General features: G+C 38.7%; 1 protein-coding gene across 1 annotated transcript in view; it reads right to left on the reverse strand.

Annotated features, from left to right (window-relative positions):
* NME7 (NME/NM23 family member 7) overlaps window positions 1–19872 on the reverse strand; it is a 96987-nt gene that overhangs the window by 70286 nt on the left and 6829 nt on the right. Inside the window, exons 2-3 of the mRNA XM_086478209.1 lie at window positions 7242–7349; window positions 3607–3773 (exon numbers count right to left, since the gene is read on the reverse strand). Coding sequence (XP_086334335.1) covers window positions 3607–3773; window positions 7242–7349 — 275 coding nt within the window. The remainder of the gene's footprint in view (window positions 1–3606; window positions 3774–7241; window positions 7350–19872) is intronic.

The raw sequence follows: 19872 nt of genomic DNA on the forward strand, positions 1-19872 counted from the left end.
CCAGAAACTGCATGAGAGTAGTCAACCAAGCCTATGCTTCAGTTGATTGCAGTGCAAACTAAAGTTGGTTTAGCCCTGTCTTCAGATCAGGAAAGGCTGACCTCTCACCAACATTCAACACAGTTTGCCAGGATATTCCATGCAGCCTATGGCCCATAGCCTGTTCCCCTCTTCCCCCAGGATTTCACAGCATCACTTCATTTTGTGGGATTATTTATCACAGGGTGTGCCATGTGCATTGAGGCACATGACAGGGGGCAGCTGCATGCTTGACACATATCCATCCGGTCACGCAATGTATGACCTGCATCCTGGCATAAGAGGTTCTCAACTCTGTCGTTTACTATGAACGCTAAGGATCAAACCATTGGAATGAGATCTCCAGTGCCATTTGCATTTCCTTGAGGAATACTTTTTTGAACCTATGTTATTATACAGGCTATTTGAGACAGCTAATACCAGAAATAAATTGTCCCTTACTTTTCTAATATCAAGCTTTCTAGTAAAACTGTAATTCCTACCAATATGTAATGAAATATTGCATTATGAATCAATTTACCTAGAAGACAGGAACACAAACTGTAATGAGCAACTCTTACAACATCTTTTCTCTAACACTGATATATAAACTTCAACATTTCAGTGAGAGCTTCTCAGAGGTATGCAGGATAAGAAAAGTATAATTCAGGATGCTGAAGACTGTTTCTGAGATTAGATTTTGATTCATGTGTCCTATTTTTGTTTTTAATTAGGAATATGTTTCTTGTAGTTTGACATGATGCAGTCTGCAAAGCACATTTTGAAATAGTTTTATGTCTAGGAACAAAGGAGAAAGAATGAAAACTGATCTCATTTGCTTATATTTTCAGAGGGACTGTACAACAGTACTGCAAAGAGTACTGAAACATTAGAAGACAGGAATTGATCAAAGAAATGGTGCGCAAAGCATTCTGTGGCTATGTTTTTGAGATCTATTTATTTCTAATAGGACTGTTGCATGTACAGTAGCTTATGCCTTGAAGGGGAAGAAACACTGATTATGTCAATGACTAGAAGCATAAGAATAACATATCCCAATCAAAAATTAATTAAAATATTTCTGGTTGAGATAGAAGCCTTCTAACTCCATTTCAAAACCAGTGATATTAACTGACTATACTTACAGTCTAGTTAGACAGGACACACTAGTCAGACAAATGTTTACCTCAGGTTACAACCATCCAGGATCACAAGTGAAAGACTACAGAAAGATAAATCCCTGTGCTATGCCAGTGGTTCCTTATGTGGTACACTGTAAGTAAGCACATGCTTACTTACCCATTTTAGTCACTGTTTGTGATGGTTTCCTTATGATACACTGGGAGAGGAGCAAGGAAGAACACCCAAATAGGGATGTATTTAAAAACTGACCCAAGAAAAGTAGGTGTAGAAATTGAAACTCCATTGAACTGTCTTAACTATTTTAGCCTAATTCTAGAAAGGGCCTGTGCAAATCTAGCCTCTTTTTGCACATCTATTTTGTACCTCATGTACCTAGAGTCATGTTCCCTTGCTTTATTGACAAAAACAAGGGTCCCTAATTCAAAATTTTTTTATATACATTCCTCAGTCTCGCTCAAAGGCCTTTGCTGAGCCTGTCTACATACATACTCATTTCCAAAGTTGAACTAAACTAATGATAGTCCTGTACCACACAAAGGCAAGAAAAAGACAGGGAAACATTCTGCCTCATACAACATCCTTAAAATTATTAATAGAATTCCAGCTACAGATTATTTTAGGAATTCTCACGTATTGCAGAAATCTTAGTATATCTATTTAACTAATAACTGCTGTAAAACCTGCTAGGAACAGGCCTAAAAGATAAATGCCTCATATGCAACTGTTTTGCCCAAGGAGTCTTTTAATATGACCCTGTTTACCCAGTGAAAGGTTCTGCAAGAAACTGGTTTTGAGGATCCCTTGCCTGTTTAAGACACCTTTCACTATGCTCCTTTGGGCTATTCTGAATATGTAACACCACTTGCATATCTATGTTATCTTTCAGCCAACATTCCTAAAATGTTTTCCAAACAGCTGACATGTCATAAATTCCCTTCCTTCCTTTTGCAAAGCGGTACAAAAATTCACCCCCTCCCAGGACCACTTCATCAACACAACTATAGTGTCGCTGTACAGATGGCAACTTCCCTTACAAGAAGAAAACATCATTTTATCACAAGCTGCCTTTTCTTCATACAACTGCATCAGCACCAGAGTTTACGCTAGTTTAGGCAGAGCAGGAAATACACAACTATAAAAAGTTACATTGATAAAAAACCACAGACAAGACAAATATAATCTACCCAAGACTCCACTGAGGAACAGAGGGAGTAGCCACATAGACAGAAGCCATCCTCTGGTGTTCTCCACCTCCTTTGCTACTCTTAAACCATGCTCAACCCCAGCTTGGAGAAAAAGCACCAGCAGAACTCCTTCTGAAAAGATACTACGGCAGTCACTTCCTTGGCAATGTTTTTATGAAGATAAGTCAAAGATGTGTGTTAAAACTTGCAACTCTTCCTGTATGTCTGGTTATGTACAACCCTCCAAAGAGAGTTCAAAATAAGCCCAGTTAGTGGGAGGGAGCAAGAAAGTAGGCAAATAGGGCTCACTGGAACATCATACCTTAGAAAATATCCTGTGTTCTTTCCCAGAAAGGCTGAAGCAAATTATCAAAGTTTATTAATTTGCAAATTTAGAGATTACCTGCATTGCAGTCAAACCAGATTCAAATTCCTTACAAAGTAATCTTACTGTCATTTCATCAAGTCTCTCCTGATACTTTGTTCTTGGATGGACTCTTAAAGCCTTTGCCAAAGCAAGTCTTTCAACCAAAAAGAGATGATGAGTCTTATCTTCATCCATTATAAATGAAATTTTTCTCAACAAACAAGCCTATAGGTTTTATTGACATTCTCACTGTATACTTCCTGTCCTCATGCACACAGAGTTTAGGAGATGCTGAAAAAATTCTCAGAAAAAAATCCTCCATAGTGAGAAAAAAACGGAGAATGGGAATGGGCCTCTCACTCCTGTTCCTACTGTTTTCAGTTACTACTGCTAACACAGAGTAGATCTGATTAGTAAGGCACCAGGCTTCTGCACAGATCCCAGAGAGACAGGTGCTAGTTTTGCAAGATCCAGGCCTTTCTAGCCCAGGACACATCAGAGTCACCATATCAATTCTGCCCCAAGAGAATTCACAAATCACAAGAATCCTACTGCTGCCTACCCTGGGGGAGTAGCAATCCTGAAACAGGACCCCCTGTTTTCCTCCTTCCCCTCTTCTCTCCCAAGAGACCTAGAGAAGGCAGCTGTTGACACCATGGAGAAGCTGTCTTTGAATATTTATCAGGTAACAAGGGCAGTCGTGGCTTTGCCCACAAGCAGGGGCACTTTGCTTCTCTCCAACTATCAGTATGCCAGATCATTTCAAGCTGCATGCAAACTTGTACCTATCTCCTGCTCTCCCATAGTACAGAAAACGTATCACATTTCCAGCAAAGAACGACTACCTTGAAAGCCCAACCACAAAGGAAGATTTCAAAGAACATGCTTGCTTACCTTTCTTTGCGGCTCCCCAGCTTGCGGGCTGTATATTGATCCCCATAGTCCACTAAGGATAGATGACGGGAAAAAACAGTAATTTTGTTGCCTACAAATAAATCCTCAAGGTGTAAGCTCTCATACTTGGTGCGCTTCAGAAAGGTGCGACGATTCTTCACATCATACTGCAGAGAAAAGATTAAGATCTACCATAGCAAGAGATTTAAGCTGTTGGCAAACTCAACATAATTTTCACTCTACCTTCAGAAATGTCCATAGTACTGTAGGATTGAATCTGATCGCTGAATTGATTAAATTCCTAAACCTTTGAACTTACAGGTGTACCAGGAAAGCTTAGAAGACTAAACCAGAATTAGAAATGTATTCTATTTAAATAGTCTCAGGCTGACAGCTATCTTTGCATTTTTTATTTTATCATTTGCTTGTGCTAATTCAAGCTGTGATAAATGGGTCAGGTGCCTAGTGGATACCTCCACCCAGTCTCACTAAGAGTTCCCCCTAGCAGATCTATGCTGTTTCACAGACCAATGGCTCGCACCAGGAACGATCAAGACACACACTGTGGCAGGTCACCTCTTCAGGGCATCGTTCCAGTGATACTATGCTTTATTTGACTGCAAAGACTCAGAATTAGGGACGGATGGATGACTGCAACACTAGGCTGAGACATTCTCACTGCCTAGAGCTGCACGCTCAAAAGCCTGTCAAGACAATTCAGCTATATATCATCATTCCAAGCAAGAAGACAGACGTTAATGTATAGTTTTCTGGGTGGGCTGGCACAAAAGCACAAAAGGCAACCTGCTGAACAGTTTCTTCACTGCATGTAGATACTACAGATGCCTTCAGTTTCCTGGGGAAGCGGAATCCCACGAAAGGAAAAGTTTTGTCCTCCTCAGGCCAAACTTCCTCTTCTCTATCTTGAATGACATGTACTGTCCTCCATTGCAATGATATACAGACAAGAATAGCATCAAAAGAAATAACATAATTTCCACAAATTTTGGAGGAAAAAAAAATTAAGAGCAAAATTACATACTCCTTCATGTTCTGAAATGTGTGAACACTTTTCTCTCCTTTTAAAAGGCTAGAAGAATTGTAAGTTTTTCCAGAATAGCCAAAACTTTGCAGATCAGAGAATATAAATTATTTTGATATTTTCTTCTGCTGAGGCAGGATTATGAGGAAGAATCCTTCCCTGCTGAAATATCTTTAGCCCCTCATACATGCTCCTACTAAGCGTCCTCTATTCAAGTGCAGTAGGGAAAGAAATGACCACATGCCCCAAAAAAAAAAAAAAATTTAAAAAAAAAAAAATCACTTGAATTCAGCTACTTGTTTTTTCCTGGACTTTGCAGGAAGCCTATTAACTGTTTTGACTATATTCAAATTCTTCAATACCTTGACTAAAAGTCTGACCATTTCCTTGGTTATTTCACTAACAGTTGCTAAAGGCACCCCAAGCTGCTTCACTCCTCTCAAGCAGAAGATACAGGTAGGGGGTAGGCATATACCTGTGTTAAATTCTTTAGAGTGGAATTTTGGATCTGTTTAAAAAACCTTTTTATACGAAGTGAGTGATAAGCCATAGCAGAAGAAAAAGTAAAACTGTTTGAACTGTTCCCCTCCTGCCCATGTACATTTAGAAGTAAATTACCTAAACCAAAATAATTTTCTGCTAAGAATCTGTCCTTTTTAAAGATTACTTTTCTCTTTTTAGGAAATCTCCTGTAGAAAGAAAAGTTACTCAGGCTTTAAGAATTCCCCATGACAGTTATTAACTATGGAAAATTGAGAGAATGGGACATCTCTTTGTCAAGAGATCCAGTTTGATCATAAGAGCTGCTTGCTCTCCTTGGACAAAAACCTATATTGTCTTCTTCCAGCTGCAAAGCAAGATGGAAACTTGTCTCATTATTCCCACTGTCATTTTTTTTCACAGGAACCAAGACATGAAGAACTGAGAAAGAAAAGTTAAGGACTTCCCATAACACAAGCCTTCAACAGCTCTGCTCCATCCTCAGCTGAGGTATGTGATAAAGGAGAGCTATTGCCATGGAAGTGGGAAAGGAGATGAAACATCTTTCTCATAAGCAGGGAGAAGCTGGCTCATATCTATTACCTCCCTTCTCCTCAGATACACTAGTGGTAAGAGCAGGCTGTCATCTCCTTAGGAAGATACTAAAAGATGCAGAAGAATTAGGCAGAAAATTCTGCAGAAATTAAAAAAAAAAAAATCCAGAAGAGAATTCTAAATTCAATCTCTGTCCACAAACTCACCCCATCTTTTCCTCAAAAAAGAAAGATATATATTCTTTCTATAGAGATGTTACATGCATTTTTGCATTTTTTACTCCTGTCCTGATCACACACAGTCCATATACACTCACGACTGTGTACACACCATACTATCTTAACCTAAGAGCACAACAGCAAAATGCAAAACTCTACCAAGCAATCGGTATTTGATGCTGAATGCCTTAAGAGGTTCAAAAACATGTTGAAAGCTCCTGGTTTTGAGACATCTAGGTGAAACGAACAACAATTTTGCCAGCCTACACATGGTTGTGTAGGAAGATTATTACGGCTCCTGACTGATTAGCTAAACTGTCTCTGGGAAATAAAAAATAGAAATCTTCACATTTTGACAACTGTGCACACACAGACATCATACCAAGAACTCAACTTAAATGGAACAATGTCATGACAGAGTTTGTTTAAAGACAGTATCAGTAAAAAGTGCAAAGTGCTTCTCCTCACACAGGTGGGTGCTATGGTTTTCAGTGAGCAGTAGTTTGGGTAAGAAAAGGCCGATTCCACTAGCTTTCTTATTTCTGCAGTTGATATTTATAGCAGGAAAACTAAACTTTGATAATGAAATTACTAAGTGTGAATATTCAAACCAAGGCTATTCCCAGACCCTTAGGTCTTCATTAAAAATGGGAAAAGACTAGTCATTCACTCATTCCTAAAAGGCAGCACAAAGCATTGGTTGGGTTGTTAGGATTATCTTTACAGCACATATTAGATTTTTATATATATTTCTGCTATTGCTAAATCCTTGTTTTAACCTGCTGTCAATAAACAATGGGGATTAGTTGTATGAACCACAAGTCAGAAAGGTCTGTGCAAGCCATCACTGATAGAAATAGATCCCACTGTCTGAAACATCCTTCCTTTCATTCAAAACCAAATTAAGAGCAATTTACCATCTCCTCTACTTTGATAAGACTCTTTTACATTTTACTCTTCTGGAATTTCTGCTGAAGCTTATTCCCCTGTTTGGAAACAGCTTCAATTTACGTTTTTTGAGCAGTAGGTCAGTGTTGCCAAGTTTTAACTCTGAAACCCAAGTAGAGATTGAATGAAAACAGATTTGTGAAAATTAATCTTTCCAAACCAAAGCAAGCTTTGAGAAAAATAAAAATCATAAACATGGAAGCTTTTCCACCTGCTTCACTGTGAACTTGTACTTTTTCCTCTCTTTCAGTTTTAGAAAGAGAGCAAGACACGTCTTAAATTACATTTTCCTTACCTGGAAAATTAATAGGCATAGGCAGGAGCTTGCCATTTTACAAACTGTTTGATTGGATATTACACTTATGACAATAATCTTTTTCTTTAATTCTTACCATTTCAACTGATCCATCTTTTGGATAATACAGAAGTTCGTAACGCCGAAAGAGTGAAGCATTTGGATCGTACCATTCAGCAGTGAAAGCAAACCTGTCATCTTGACTCTGGATAAAGAAAAGTGGGGAGGGAAGGGCTATTACAGAAGGCATACATGTTTTATATGTAAAACCACACAAATAAAAAACTTCCTTGCATTTGTTATCAGAAAAGCAAAAAAACCCACTAGCAAATGCACTTGCACACTCCGCATATCACCTTCTGCTCACCACAGCTGGTGACATCTTTTTACTTGATAGCTATCATCTATTAAGTATGATGGAAACAGCACGGCAGTTTTCCAGGCAATCTCAACACTTAGTCTGATTTCACCAGTCATGAAAGGTGGACTGTTGTAGAAGTTGTTAGACTTCTTAACTTCATGAAAGTATTTTATTTACTTTCATTTGTTAAAAATAATGTTTGTTCTCAACTAAATTATAGAATCTTAACACATTTTCTACACATCCTACAAGAAAACACTTTCCTCTTCCTGAGAAGTCAGATCTGAACTCCTGTTAATGATGAGATAAATATACTCAAGCTAAGGACAACATTAGTTTGATTCACTACTTAACTTCCTGAAATTTACATAAAGCATAAACAGCCTAATCTCATTTGCAACTAATTTTCTGCCCCTAAGGAATGTGACAAGAAAGCTAGGCTGCAGTAATTCTAAAACTAGCTGCATGTGTAGCTTCTCTCCACTCCTCATCCTTCAGAGGATAACACCCTACAGGAAAGTAAGCACAAAGGCGATGCAATGCATGTGGACATGCAGGGTGTCTGTTTGTTAGCTATTGACACTGCAATACCAGTTATTTCATAGCTGTTACATGGAGCTCTGAATTTTTATCTTCCACACCTCCTCTATATCTGATTGCTACTCTTGAGGGTAAGCACGATCTTGTGACAGGCTTCCACTCCTTAGATGCGCCTGTACTCTTCTTATACAGCCCAAACATTTAGGTACCACTGGGAGTTCGAGTCAAAGCCACATAGGCCTTTTTAGTCCTTCACTTTTTAGAAAACAGCAGCATTTCAGTTGCTTCAAAGACTGCTCAAGAAGCAACAGGACAGGAGTTCCCATGGGCTTCTATGACTATTCTGGAACACCAGCAGGAAAAGAATCATCATCATTTGCCTAGTGAATGCAAGCCTATAGACATACAGGCATTAAAAAAACAAAACAAAACAAAACAACAACAAAAAAAACCTAAGCCAAACCAAACAAACAACAAAAACAAAACAACAGTGATCTTGCTTTTGTTGTCAGTGCATCTTTTTCTTTCAGCATTTTCAGCTTAAAACTGACTTAGGACTAAGCGCTTTTGCAGGCTGAAGTCCTAACACAAGCAGCAGCAGGAAAGAATGAGATAATTAAGAATAATTTCAGAAGTTTACAAGGTGCTGAATACTTGTAACTGTTCAGTTAAAAGCATCATGGCAAGTGTCCCACCCTCCTATCAGCCCTTAGGGTACCCCTATACTGCAAAACGAAGGTATATCACAGAAAGACCCACACAGCAGGGGCAGCACAGTGCTCTGTGAAGGATGCAAAGCTTTCATTTCTAACTATAGAAGCCTGTACAGCACTGAAAGCCTTATTTACATTAGCTACTTTAACTTCTGTGTTATCTCAACACTACCCACTGCAGCCTTTCACAATACTTAAACTCATGTTTTAGGTGCAGCAGCCAGCACAAAAACTCCCTAGGGATTTAGCCTAGTTTCTGGCCCTTACTTAAGCTAAACATGCTCATGTCTTCCTTACTACTGCCATCATTCTGAAGATACCTAAGCCAGAACAAACTCTTTCATATGTCAAAACTCACACCCCAATTTTTCTATATAGGCATGTAATTGGTAATAAGCAATAATAAGGGTTGGCAGACAATAATAAATGACTGATTTCAACCTTGATCTTAAATACACTCATACCGCTGAAAGACAAGATAAAACATTTGACAGATTAATTTGACCATCATCTTGTCAAGGATGGAAGAAGCAGTTCTCTACCAAAGAGGTTGTCTAAATAGAAAAGAGTCCTGTTTCTACAGTACTACCTCCAGAAGTTGACTAGTGAAGTACGAAATAAAAGAAGATGCACCACCCTTAACGTCTCCTCATAACTTGAAGACATACATAATTGCATTACTTCATGCTACTTATTTCATACTATAGCATCACTTTCAAACATATTTTCTAGGTAGCAGTTGCCAGAGAAGCTACTAATTTTCATTTAAGCAAGACTTTCCAAATTTCCAAATGCTTACATGTCTTGGGGAAGTAATGTATTTATGTGAACAAGCAAAGAAAACACCATTAGATTTTTCACTTAGTCACCAGTTATCAGTCATCAGCACCTTCATGTTTACAATGAGAAGCTACATGGTGTATTTGTCTGGTGAAGAATTTGTCTGCTTTTTTTCTTTTAACACAATCTTTGTTTTAAGATCCATTTGAAATTCATTTTATAAGATCTTACTCAATGTCTGAGCTATTCATATTTGTGGCTCTGCTGGCCACTGCTTCTCACTCAGCTGAATGTTAGAAATGACCATTCTGTTATTATGTTCTTTTAGCATTGTAAGCAAAGGCAAGGTAATAAACACCACTTAGACTTGAAAAATACCGCATAACTATCACCCAAAAGCCCAGTAATGCTATCAGTAAGCAGGAAAATTTGAATTTATTATTATTTTGTATCTGGAAAATATGGAGACAGTTTTCCAAAATGACCAAGACAAAGTCTGTAAAGCTTCTCGTGGGCCACAAGTAGAATTTCCTTTACTTTATGGACATAAAATTATCATAATAAATATTTCTAAATGTAGAGAATAGAATCAGAAGAAAACTTTAGAGGTTATGGGAAACACTGTAAAAATAATTGGAAACTGATTATGTTTGTGAACAGGTAGATTGTTTCAGAGGCAAATACTGCAAAGTAAAGAAATTCAATATTAAAAGCAAACTGAAGACCCTACCAAACAAGTATAATGTAAAACACAGTAAGACCGCAGTTTTACTATTGCAGATTCATGCAAATCTTCTTAAAACATATAGAAGACAATGCTGAATATAATCATGACACGAAGTACTCTGATGAGCCCTTGCAAGGCGTCACTGTAAAACTGCCACTCCAAGTCATCAAAAACACCAACCAATTTAAAATAATTAGTTTTAAAAAGTGAGTACCTAAGCTTATAATACATCTTTTAAAATGAGAACTGAGACTTCTATTTACTTAATGCAGGAGTAGGATTTGGAAGGCAAAAACCAAACACAAAAACCTATCCACTTCTCATCACATATTGTAAGGATTGCAATAAAGTTTTAAGTCTTTACAGTCCTGAAATTAACTTTCCTGAACATATACTTGCAATCAATTTACTGCTCAATCAACGGAACTCGTTTGGCAAACAACTTTCTTACATACCCTTTCACTAGTGTGCCCTAGACTGCAATGTGGGAAGGAGTCTCAAAGATGAGAAAGTACTACAGGAGACGTGCTAAGTTTCATCCTTGGCTAACAAAAAGAGAGAGAATAATTGTCCAGAGCAGAGTGATTAGTGACCAGCAATGGCCTGTCAGGTGGTATCATGTTCAACGCACCACACTGCTCTGGAGCAACACTGAGTCCTGAAAGGGGAGGATTTCGAGAGCCCCAGCACCTCCTTCCCCCAGGAAATGGCTGAAACAGATCAGTCACTAGTGAAATCAACTCACTGTGAACAGCTTGAGTAATAATAAATCAAGTGAATCTGTAAGTATAAGTCAGAAAATTCTTGCTTTAAAGCATTAGTTGCCATTAATTTCTGTACTGTACCCTCACTGAAATCACACATAGCCTCTGCTCTCATGACTACGCAATTAACCAAGTAATACCTAAGCAGGGAGAAATAATTTTTCATAACTTTTCACTTCAGTGGAAAAATTAGTAGCATTGAAAAACTTAGCAGTGACTGTGCTGGGTTTATATTTACATACTGATAGTTTTAGTGTAGCTGTCTTTAGCTCAATTCTTACAATCTCTTTCCATGGTAAAATCTAGGGCCACTGAAATCAGTGATGTCAAGAGTTCACGTCCTGTGAATACAGAAAGTATAATCTTTTTCTTTCTTCTTTTACAAGATGCATGGGAAAACATTTGGATGCATGTGTAGGTTTTGCTAGCTTACACTCTTTTGTTTATATTAGTACGTGTGAATATGCAAGTAGGATGGCTCTGTGCATATGAGAAACATTTGTTGAAGTACAGCTGAATTCAAAAAATTAAATTTTGTACTTAGTTCTGAAAGTGATGGGGGAAGCAGTCATTCTTAGCTAGCATGGAACTAAGTTCTAGAAGTTAAATCCAAGCATTTATGAAAGAACTGTGCTCAAAAAAACCTCTGCTGCAGAGGGAAACAGTTTGTCTGGAATATAGCTGCCAAGGAAGCTCATAACCAGAAAGCAGAACGCTTAGCAAGCGGGACAGGAATGATCTCTTGTCTTGGAAACCTTTTGGACTTCCAAAGGGATTCTGCTCTGCAATAAAACAAGAGCAGATCTTCCCAAGGTTTTCATGAGAAGCAACACTGGTAGAACGGCAGCTCAGGGACCAAGGCACTTCCCCACTAGGATGGTGGAGAAACAAGTTTATCCCTCTGCTCTGAATCATGCAGAACATACATCTGGATTTGGTTTCCCCAGCTTCAAGATGCCTCATGACTGCCACACTATTTTACTGTTCTAGGTTGAGTACTTCTGTCCTCTCCCTCTAGTTTTGACTAGAAATGTCATCCTAGACATTTCTCTTACAGTGGAGAACACAGGGAATCAGGACTATGGAATTTTTTTTTTTGCTGGTCATATACATTCTCAGACTTAATCACAGTCTAAAGGAAGGGCAATTTAGATGATTCCCCTCACTATTATATGGGCAACATATTTTTACTAAGATCCTTCCTTTCACATTACTTTCTTTTTTTCTGTTATACAGATAATTCTGTCCCATCTGTAAGGTTGAAGTTAGTATTTTTCTGCCAGTTTGTCACTTCTTACTTTTAAGCTGTAACCTCTGTGATCTGTAATTGACTGGAAACAACCACCTGTGCTTAAACTAGTAAGCAGCCTGCAACATATCAGAACCGCTTCAGCTTACTACTCAAGGAAACCTCACATGAAACAGTATCAAAGTATTTCTTAAAATTAGAAAAGCCCTGAGGTACCTAGAAAGTGCATCTTTACATGCTATTAGCAATCTGGTCTCTATGAGGCTTATACACATTATCAGGAACTTCAGCATGCATGACATATTTGACAGAGGCTCACAGCCTGTTGCCCACATATTTACAAGTTTAGGAATCATGAAGGGTATTGCTTATGTTTTAAGTGGGCAGCTTCATGTCTACTGCTCCTTCAATTTTCTCAGTGACTCAGTGTGAAATCAGAGCAGAGAGAAAAGGAATCAAATGACCTGAATCAACTCTGAAACAAGCATAAAAAGACTGCAAAAACCTCAGTAAAAGCTGAATCAGAGCCAAAAGGATCCACCTTGGTATCTGTATTCTATAATTTGTAGAACTCTCTGCTGTCACAGGGAAAACCTGCAGTCAAGCACTGATCTTAAGAATCAAGCTGTTTCTATGAAAAGTACTGTGAACAAGATGGACCAGCAGATAGGAACTATCCTCACATTGACTGTGTATTTCTTCTTATACAAAAAACCCAAACCAAACCAAAAAAAAAACAAACAAACAAACCCAAAAAACTTTCTGGAAAGATTGCCCTGAAAACTGCCTAAAATTCTTGCAATAATGTTAAGGAAACATTTGTTTCATAACCTAGTCCCTCCAAACAAGGTTGGTGGTACACTCAAAAGTAATTTGGAAGAACAAGAATACTTTTATAAAAAAATGAAATGGTATCAAAGGACAAGGATATACATTATTTTAAAACTTTTTAGGTGAAGATATCAGGAGTCTGACAGACTCCAAAATCAGGTAGTCTGCTTATGCATTAACATGTATTTACCTTACGCTTTCAGAAAAAAAAAAAAAAAAAAAGATAAAAAAAATCACAAACATATGCGAGTTTGCCAATCACGCTCTTTGGCAAAAAATGGAATTTGTTGAAATGGCCAGCCAACAGGTATCTTTCTCCTTGTCTTTCCTCTTCGTAGGTTCCACAAAAAAATAACAATTGCCATATGTGTTGGTGCATTCCTTAGACAGATGTCGGCCTCATGCTCTTCAGACAGCGGGCTGAAGTGGGGGACCTGACCAGCCGCCTTCATCAAGAACATTTTTCTCAGAATTGGATCCAGAAGTTATTGTTGTAGATGTATGATCAATATCTAACAGCAGGTATCTAAGTCCTGTTATGAATTATTTGAAACAGTCCCCCAAAGCTCATAAATCACTGATCACTCATCTTCCAGACCAATCCCCACTTCAGATTTAACTCTGCTTCCTAGTTCTGAAGAGGACTTCAGCACAAATGAAAAGAACGTCACTGATAAACTCCCAGTCTGAGGAGCAAGAGTCACAAATTTCAGCCATTCCTATCTCCACCTTCCGAAGGCAGCTACTCACAGTCTTATACTCCCCCAGCAGGCCACGGATATAAGCATTGTCACAGTATCACCTGCTTGCTTATGAGTCCCAGAGATACTTTGATTGCTCTAAATGGTTCGCTTATTAGCTTTCCTGTTCTCCCATTCTAACAGCTGGCTAGCTTTGCTTTACTTTCAGGCGACTGCTTTTAGGCGCATCTGCCTAGGGAGCTGCATGCCCAGCAGTACGCCCAGCTTTCCAAGTAGCACCGAGTGCTCATGCATTCAGAACACCGAACAAAAAATGTAACTTCAATTAGCTTTAAAGGTGGTCTCAACCACTGCATTAGGAGTGCTTTTCTTTCATGTAAGGACATCTTAAATGTGACAATCCCCTGCAGATAAATCTACAAAGCTGAAAAAGGAAAATCAAAAACATTCAAAACAATTGGAATCTCTAGAAAAATGTTACATAAAAAGTCAAGACATCAAATGGGACATGTCAAGCTCTTCATGGACTTCTGTGCAATCTCAGACAAGTCAACTAACCTTTTCTGTGACCCTTCCTCCAGTTGTAACAAAATCCTTATTCTGGGAGGGCTTGCCACTCTGGGCACTAGTAAATAAAAGGGATACTTGTATTATAGAAGCTGTAAAGCAATTCTAGCTTATACAAAACAGACAGCTTAACTTCCTCTCATACAGTCTATGCCTGGACTCCTACAGTGAGACACGTCTCAGAGAGCAAAGGAATAGCTAGAAAAATGAATGGTGCCACTTCATCACAGTGCAAAGCACTTGCTGCTTCATCAAACTTGCCTAACTTTGCAGTTTCCAGGCACTGTATGCCTCTCAGTCTGACTGAACAAGAAGGACATGATATTTAACTACAATAGGCAACAATCTTAAGCAAATACATTCCCAAACCACTGTCTCTGCCTTTCTTTAGGACTACTTGTCATTACTGAATGACAAGTACTTCTGCCAGCACAAGAAGTAACGATGCCTGGTTGTCTATACTCATGTTTCTCATCCCTGACTGTTTTGACCACAATGTCTCTTCACCTCAGGCATTTAATAAAGACTTACACTCACCTGGATTCTCTAATGTCTAACTAGGGTTCAGTTCACACTGAAACCTTTCTTCAAAGATGCCTTGGAGGGTTTTTTCCCCCCTCCCCATTCTTGTGAAACCTGGAAGAACATCATTATCCCTCTGCCAAATCTGACCGAAATCTGCCAGTAAATTTCAGACTTCCCAGGGGGGAAACTTAGTGGTCAGATATACACCAACAAACTGTGATCAGACAAACTTTGGTTTTCTAAAGCAAATGGGCTGAAAGCAGCTGTATCAAAAGTTCTATTTGCACACTACAAGTAATTTTCCATCATCAATTCTTTAAAAGGAAAATCTCCATTTGTGAAAGGAAAAAAAGTCCAGAAGTAGCTAAACCATTAAATATTAGCAACAATTCTGCAAGACAAACAAAAAACTTCAGACATACTGGTGGTATTTAAGAAATAACGTTGAGTGGCAGAAAGTGCTCTCATTTTCAGCATTGTAAGGCATCTTAAATCCCAAAATTAATCCTCAGCAGTGCACGCTTATTAAGTTGTGTTATTCAACCCATCTTCTACCTTCACAGTTCCTGTAATACAGGATATTTTCCAGGCAAAACTTAAATCCACAATACTGTGTAGATAGAGCACTCAATTAGCTCTGTCTCTTAACACTCATTTTCCTCCTCCTCTTCTATTCATGTTTCTGATACACGAGCTGGTATAATTTTTAGAACTCCAATTTTGCAGCCCCCTCGCTGCTGTAGGACCTCCCACCACTTTTTCAACAGGCTTTTCTTTAGCCAAAAAAGTAAAATCAAAAGATCACTTTTCAAATAGAGAAACATCTGGCAACAGCAATTTCCATGACAATATCTTAACTACAGATGATTCTCAATCTAAACCTCATATTCAGAAGCTCACAAGTGAATTTTGTAAGCATATCTCTTTTTATCCTCCCCTTGTAGAAAGTAAACCCTGCCTATTGAAAATTTCACACAAATTCTAGACAACTATTTCAAACTACTTAAGTATTGGTTAAATTATTAAAATTCTTAATCATCTTTGGAGATCTATTAAGTCAAACACTCGACTGCATTTACATTCACCCTTCTGCAAACAGGTGCTACATCCTTTAGATCCACAGTTACCCAACTCCCAGTATTACTGGCACCTAGGCTTCTCAGATGCCTTTTGGATTATATATATTCATATGGCTATTGCTGCCTGGACCATCTGTTGCCAAGTAACATGGGGATACTTCTGTCTCTTTAGCACTAACCAAGTGAATCTTCCTCTTTGACTGGTATCTCAGTTCAGTAAATCATCCCCATATGCTCAGGGCTTGTGACGAACACAGGCTCTAGAAGGCTGATGGCCCCAAATTTTCTTCTCAGATTTAGGAATCTGCAATCCTACCTCACAGCAGCAAAATTATCTTGCTGTTCTGTCAATTTACTAAGCAAGAAATCTTCTTTTACTACTAGATTATGTAAATTCTGCAAGCTTCCTATGAAGTGTGTAGGCATGATTAGTGTAACCTATTTTTTTTTCCCAGCCTCTCATATAACAGAACCAAGAATTCAAATCCTCAACCACTAACTCCAATCCTCTGCAATTACATGTTATAGTTAAGTACTTAGTTACAGGATTCATGTTGTTTTTCTAATTATGGAACACAATTTCTCCAAAACACACAAAGGTTGCCACACTGCTGCTGTTCACTGCTCTGTGAAGACAGTTTTAGCTTTAGAAGACCAGCTAAACCTTGTCTTTAGGGGAATACATCCCCATTTAATGCATGTTTACAAAGCTTCAGATCATATGTTATATTATTGTACTCTTAATTACAATTACATAATCACAGGTAATTCCTCAGAGTAGTCCACAGTGCTCAGCATGTGCCTACCTGCCTCCCCTAACTCAAGAAGAGTCTGACAGCGATTTTAGTGAAAGCAGAACTCTTCCCTGACTCAGAACAGCATTTGTGACACAAATTACATTTGAGTATAAAGCTTAGGTGCTTTGTATCTAATCAGTCAGTAGTGGCAGAACTAACACTGCCATGGTCTGAATGCTGCGTGTCTGACTTTGAACTATGAAGTTAGTGTCTGCATGTTATCCCAGAAAGGGAAACAGGGCTACACATACATTGAGTTACCTGTGCACATCCTGTTACAAGATCTAACCTATATGGTACTTACAGAAGAAAACATTTTTGAAAGGCTCAAACTCGATTAAAAGTTGATGGCAATGCTCAAAGATAGTTTTCTTTTATAGAGACCATTCCTCTGGCAAACTTTCAGCTTTCAATTTCCAATCTTTTCAGAACTAAAGCTCTTTAGAGGAACACTGAGTTTGTTGTGGGTTTTTTTGGGGGGGTGGGAGGGTGTTGTGGTTTTGGTTTTGGGTTTTTTTAATTAGGATTATGAAATATTTTCAATTTTTTTTTCCCCACATTATTATTCGAGTCTTCCATTAAATTTGCAAACCCCAGTAGAATCTGTCTGGAAAATTTAAAGCAGAATGGTTAAAATTTCAGAAAGTTATGAGCAGCTGGAGTTAGAGGTTTGAAAGGGAACACCTACAACGCCTGTCAACAGCACTTCAAAGTAGCATAATGCCTACAGCATCTTCAGATTATCTCAGATCATAATAATATTCTGAAAAGCATTTTTAACAAGAATCAGTTCATTGCCTTGGAATCACAACTAAGGGAGAGAGGTTCCTTCAGCTAGCCAATACTGGAGCATTAGCACCCAGGAGTCTGTATGAATGCTCTAAAGACCACACATGCTGCATCTACCTTAAACAGTCAGAGCTTACAACAGTCAAGTAATAATTTACAATCCTATGAAGCAGACCAACAACTCTGCTGACATGTTGCTCATTCACCACTGTGCACACCTAAAGCAAGCATTTTGACTGCACTACTGGTTAACCAACTGTTGTCATTAAAACACTATTTTTTCTCAGATTGTGTCAAAAATTAATTCTAAGGTAGTTGGACTAATTCCAGATTTCAGCTAATACAGATATCATGGTCATACATCCTTTATGCTGAAGTCAGACTAATGACAAGTTACATGTGATCAGAAGTTCTCACAATAAAAGCTGTTCAGCAACTTCCCATTAATAAAGTTGTTAAAAATTTAAAACTTCTGTGGGGTAGAAGCAGTAAAACGGGCAAGTATAATCATGTTCTTAAACTCTGCCAATCCTAACAGGTTTTTAGAGGTTCACCTTATGAAGATTTGTTCTACAACTCAAAGATTTATTTCTCTCCCAGAGCACAGGACTTTTGTCATCACAGTTTTAAGCAGACTATGTTATTCCCCAGAGATGCAAAGGTCTCTGCTGGATGCAAACAGTGACTAAGGGATTCCAATCCCATACACAGTTTTGGTCAAGCTGCTTAGCTCCACCTTCACAGCTGTCCCCTGCATTCGATGTTCAGCACTTTAAAAAAAAAAAAAAAAAAAAAGGAGGAATATTTTCCACTTTATCCATTTCTAAAATGGGAATAATCATCATCATTCCTTTCAGGGAAGCACAGCAAGATTTAATAGCTAAAATATCTACAGTATTTAGGCATTATAAATCCCCCTTGGTTTTGCCGAAAACATGGCAGAGGCAGCTCAGTTAGTTCATCTTCATTTCCTGCTCCTGCAGACCCTTCACTGCAGCACAGGAGCCAGACACCTGTGGAAGAAGTCAGAAAGGGCTGCTAATGCTGCTCAGCCCAGTGCCTCTGCAGTCGCCACCAGGAACCTCTGCTAGGCCAGAATGTCAGCAGTTGCAAGGATTGGATCCAGATCACAGTTCCGCTCCTCCTCCCCAGTGATTTGAGGATGTTCAGACTTAGAGGCCATGGTTCAGTTATCAGAGAGGACCGTAACAGAGAACAATCAGACAGGGTGGGGACAGCATTGCTATTACGGAACTAGAAAACACACAGCATAATACAGTCTTTCTCCTAGATACTACAGTAAGAGAAAGAATTCAGAGAAAGGATAAAATAGGAGGGATACTAAGTTTAGTGAAGGATCACAAATGTGCATGTGTTCACGTGGAAGAACAGGTACACAGCCTCAAGTATGCATGACTACATCTCTCCCCTTCCCATGTGTAGACCTCTCTTATACGTGGCTCTCTTTCCAAGTGTGTTAGAATATTCTGCAGAAAAAGTGTGATTTTTTTAAATAATTAAGATAGCTACAATTATTGAAGGATCCCATGCAAACAAAGAACATGCAACAGGCTCTCTGGCACGCCCCTCCGGATACAACCACTTCTTTGCAAGTACAGGAGCACCCTCTGGTGCTCAAAGACAGGTTGAGCACCTTAGTCAAACCTCGAGAATTAATTTCTGAAATGACCAGCAAGAAGTCCCTCTTTGCTACCTCTTCCTAGTGCCCTATGCTTCAAAATTAGTAACTTTGTAAGAGGAGGTAGAAATTACTAAATTTTAAAGCACAGATGACCACAGCCTGGGTGATAAAGTCCTTTCATGTAGGAAAGCTGCTGACACACATGGCCTTCTTCAATACCCATCCTTCAAAAATGCCAATGCCACGTGTTTTAAATGAGTATTGGAGCTGTCCGCTCCAGGACAACTTGCAAGGGCCACCTCGCAAGGGCCACCTCGCAGAGCTGATCTCATACTGGGAACATACTTCTCTAGGAGGCATTAGAGTGAGGAAAAAAAATAATAATTTCTACCTTTCGTACGTGTTCATCTGATCAGGGGCTCTTGTTACACATGCAAATACTTGCTAAGCCCTCATTTTTAGTATTAAGCTGTGGCAGCATGTTCTAAAGCCAAGTTATATAAAATTTACTCCCTTTATCAAATCTTACACTGTTTTTTGTTGCACTTTGCTAGCTGGGAGAGAACTACTGGGTTCCACCCACAGAACTCTACTGAATGGCCTTGGCGTGTTGCTTAGGCACCACTGCCACAGCTTTCCATCTGCGTAAGGACACAAGTGAAC

This window comes from Leptosomus discolor, chromosome 1 (assembly GCF_034619465.1).
Source record: "Leptosomus discolor isolate bLepDis1 chromosome 1, bLepDis1.hap2, whole genome shotgun sequence".
In the NCBI taxonomy this organism is placed as follows: Eukaryota; Metazoa; Chordata; class Aves; order Leptosomiformes; family Leptosomidae; genus Leptosomus; species Leptosomus discolor.